General features: G+C 38.8%; 1 protein-coding gene across 1 annotated transcript in view; it reads right to left on the bottom strand.

Annotated features, from left to right (window-relative positions):
• Nucleotides 1–54: 54 nt before the first annotated feature.
• Znf248 (zinc finger protein 248) overlaps nucleotides 55–2,596 on the bottom strand; it is a gene marked incomplete in the record, with an annotated part of 24,549 nt that continues 22,007 nt past the window's right edge. The window contains 1 exon segment of the mRNA XM_029563365.1: nucleotides 55–2,136. Coding sequence (XP_029419225.1) covers nucleotides 665–2,136 — 1,472 coding nt within the window.

Genomic DNA, 2,596 nt, shown 5'->3' with positions numbered 1-2,596 from the left:
CAGCAGCACTTTGAAGTCAGTATGAAGTGCCTTTATGACGTCACTGAAAGACCGTAGGTACAGGTGTACGAATATATTACACACACATACATACAGACCCACATTCACACATATACAATGAACATATAATCCTACCAATCTATAAAGATACTGGTGGCATTTAGTTTGTAAAATATTAATATATACCACATAATTGTTATTAAACTAAGGGTTTATATTGCCTCCTCACAACCGTACTGGACTTCAATATATAAATCAAGCACACTCCAAATTTCTATTACATCAGCATACACATATAATGTCTATCAACATCAGATGTTCTTTACATAATGTTTAAAGCTCCTGTCATTCAGGTTTTTGCTTCATACTCCAGCGTGAACACAAGTAAATATTGCCCATTATATTTACAATACAATTTTGGTATCGTGTTTGGAAGATGACATTACAAAATCGAAATTCCAAAGAGTCTTCACCACATTATTTACATGAGCAATTTCCCCTCAGTACAATCTTTCTATGAAAAGTTTTACTTTTTCTTGAAAGTCTTCACATATTTAAATAAAATGGCATTTTCTAGTACTTTGTTATATTCTTTGGCAGTGTCTAATCTCAGCTTTTTAATTGTATGACAAATCTGACAGGTGTTAAGAAAGCTTCTGAACATTCAGGATGTTGAAAGCGCCTTCACCCTTGTGTGGATTCTCTGATGTTTAGTGAGTACTGATCTCTGACTAAAGGTCTTCCCACACGCATTACACTCATAGGGTTTCTCCCCTGTGTGAGTTCTCTGGTGTTTGGTAAGAGCTGATTTTTCACAAAAGGTTTTTCCACATTCAGTACATTTATAGGGTTTCTCTCCCGTGTGAGTTCTTTGATGTACTATAAGGTTTGACTTTACGCAAAATGACTTCCCACATTCATTACATATAAATGGTTTCTCCCCTGTATGTGTCCTCTGATGGACAGTCAGGGCTGACCGGTGGCAGAAGGATTTTCTGCACGCATTACATTCATAGGGTTTCTCCCCCGTGTGTGTCCTTTGATGTTCAGTGAGGTTTGATTTGACACAGAATGTTTTTCCACATTGCTTGCATTCATAGGGTTTTTCTCCCGTGTGTGTTCGCTGATGGTTGGTAAGGTGTGGCTTCTGGCAAAAGGCTTTCCTACATTCAGTGCATTCATAAGGTTTCTCTCCTGTGTGTGTTCTCTGATGTTGGGTAAGGTTTGATTTCTCCCAGAAAGTTTTACCACAGTCACCACATTCAAAAGTTTTTTCTCCTGAGCGAGCTCTTCGAGACTGGGTGAGATGTGATTTCTTACTGAAATTTTTCCCAGTTTTCTGGTAGTCATAGTGTTTTCCCCCCACATGTACCATCTGATGTTTAAAGAGAGTTGACTTTTCCCAAGTTTTGTTACTCACTTTATATTCTTGGGCAATCTTTCTTTTGTAAGCTCCCTGATGAATAATGAAAGCTGAACTGTCACAGAAGATTTCCTCATATTCATTATGTTCATAAGGACTGTTCCCTGTAAGAGCTCTCTGATGTCCAAATTGTAAACCCACTAAAAAGGACTTCCTGCAAATACTGCATTCATGTGGCTCAATATCCAAAGGAATTCTCTGAGATACACTGAGCTTTAAAGTGTCAGTGAAGGGTCTTCCACGTTCAGTGTATTTGTAGAGTGTCTCCCCTATCTGAGACTTCTGACTTGTAAAAAGGGCTGCTTCCTCATGGAAGCCTGGTCCGTTTCCATTATACTCAAAAGGCTGGTCAGAAATTGGCTGAGTGAGAGTCTGGAAAAGGCTGAGGACATTCCTTTTTTCATCGTAGTTACATGACTTTTCTCCTACAGGAGTAAGGAATGATTTCTCACACACATTAAACTCATGAGGCTTCTTTCTGGAATAGTTCTTTTTACCAATAATTATGCCTGAAATATTTTTCAAATTCATTTCACATGAATCACATACTTTGAGCAGAAAATTTCTTGAAGAAATGAGGTCCATGTTGAGACGGAAGGCCTTCCGCCTGCTGTCACTTTCCAGGCTTACCGTCTTGTTGGTGAACATGAGCTGCCAAAAACGTTCATCTTCCTGCCTGCTCTCCAATAGGTCATCAACTTTCCATTTCCTTTCTAGAAATGAGAAAAATTACCATATCTTATGAATCTTAATACACTTCTGATAGAGCTGGATTTTTACAGAAATTCTCTATTCTACAGACAATTCTTCCGTTTTAGATTCAGTTTCCTGGTATGGAACTGAATCCAAGGTGTTTCATTTATCATCTCAGTTTCAGGAGAAAACAAACATCTGCTGTGGAAGCAGGGATGGGATCTGGCTATATCTAAATCTTAGAAATATATTTCTTTTTAAAAATTTTTTCTTTTATGTGTATTAAGATTATGCCTACATGTGTGTAAGTGCACTTGTGTCATGCAATGCCTTCATGAGGAGGGCAGAAGAGGGCATTGGATCCCTTGGAACAGGAGTTACGGATGGTTGTTAGCCTCCATATGGTGCTGGGATTCGAACCCAGGTTCTTTGCAAGAGCAGACAGTGCTCTTAACCACTGAGCCATCTCTCCAGCCTCCA

The sequence above is a fragment of the Nannospalax galili genome, unplaced genomic scaffold (assembly GCF_000622305.1).
Source record: "Nannospalax galili isolate Female #2095 unplaced genomic scaffold, S.galili_v1.0 scaffold1036, whole genome shotgun sequence".
Classification (NCBI taxonomy): Eukaryota; Metazoa; Chordata; class Mammalia; order Rodentia; family Spalacidae; genus Nannospalax; species Nannospalax galili.
Note: the sequence above shows the minus strand (reverse complement) of the source record. Positions and strands in the feature narration are given on the sequence as shown.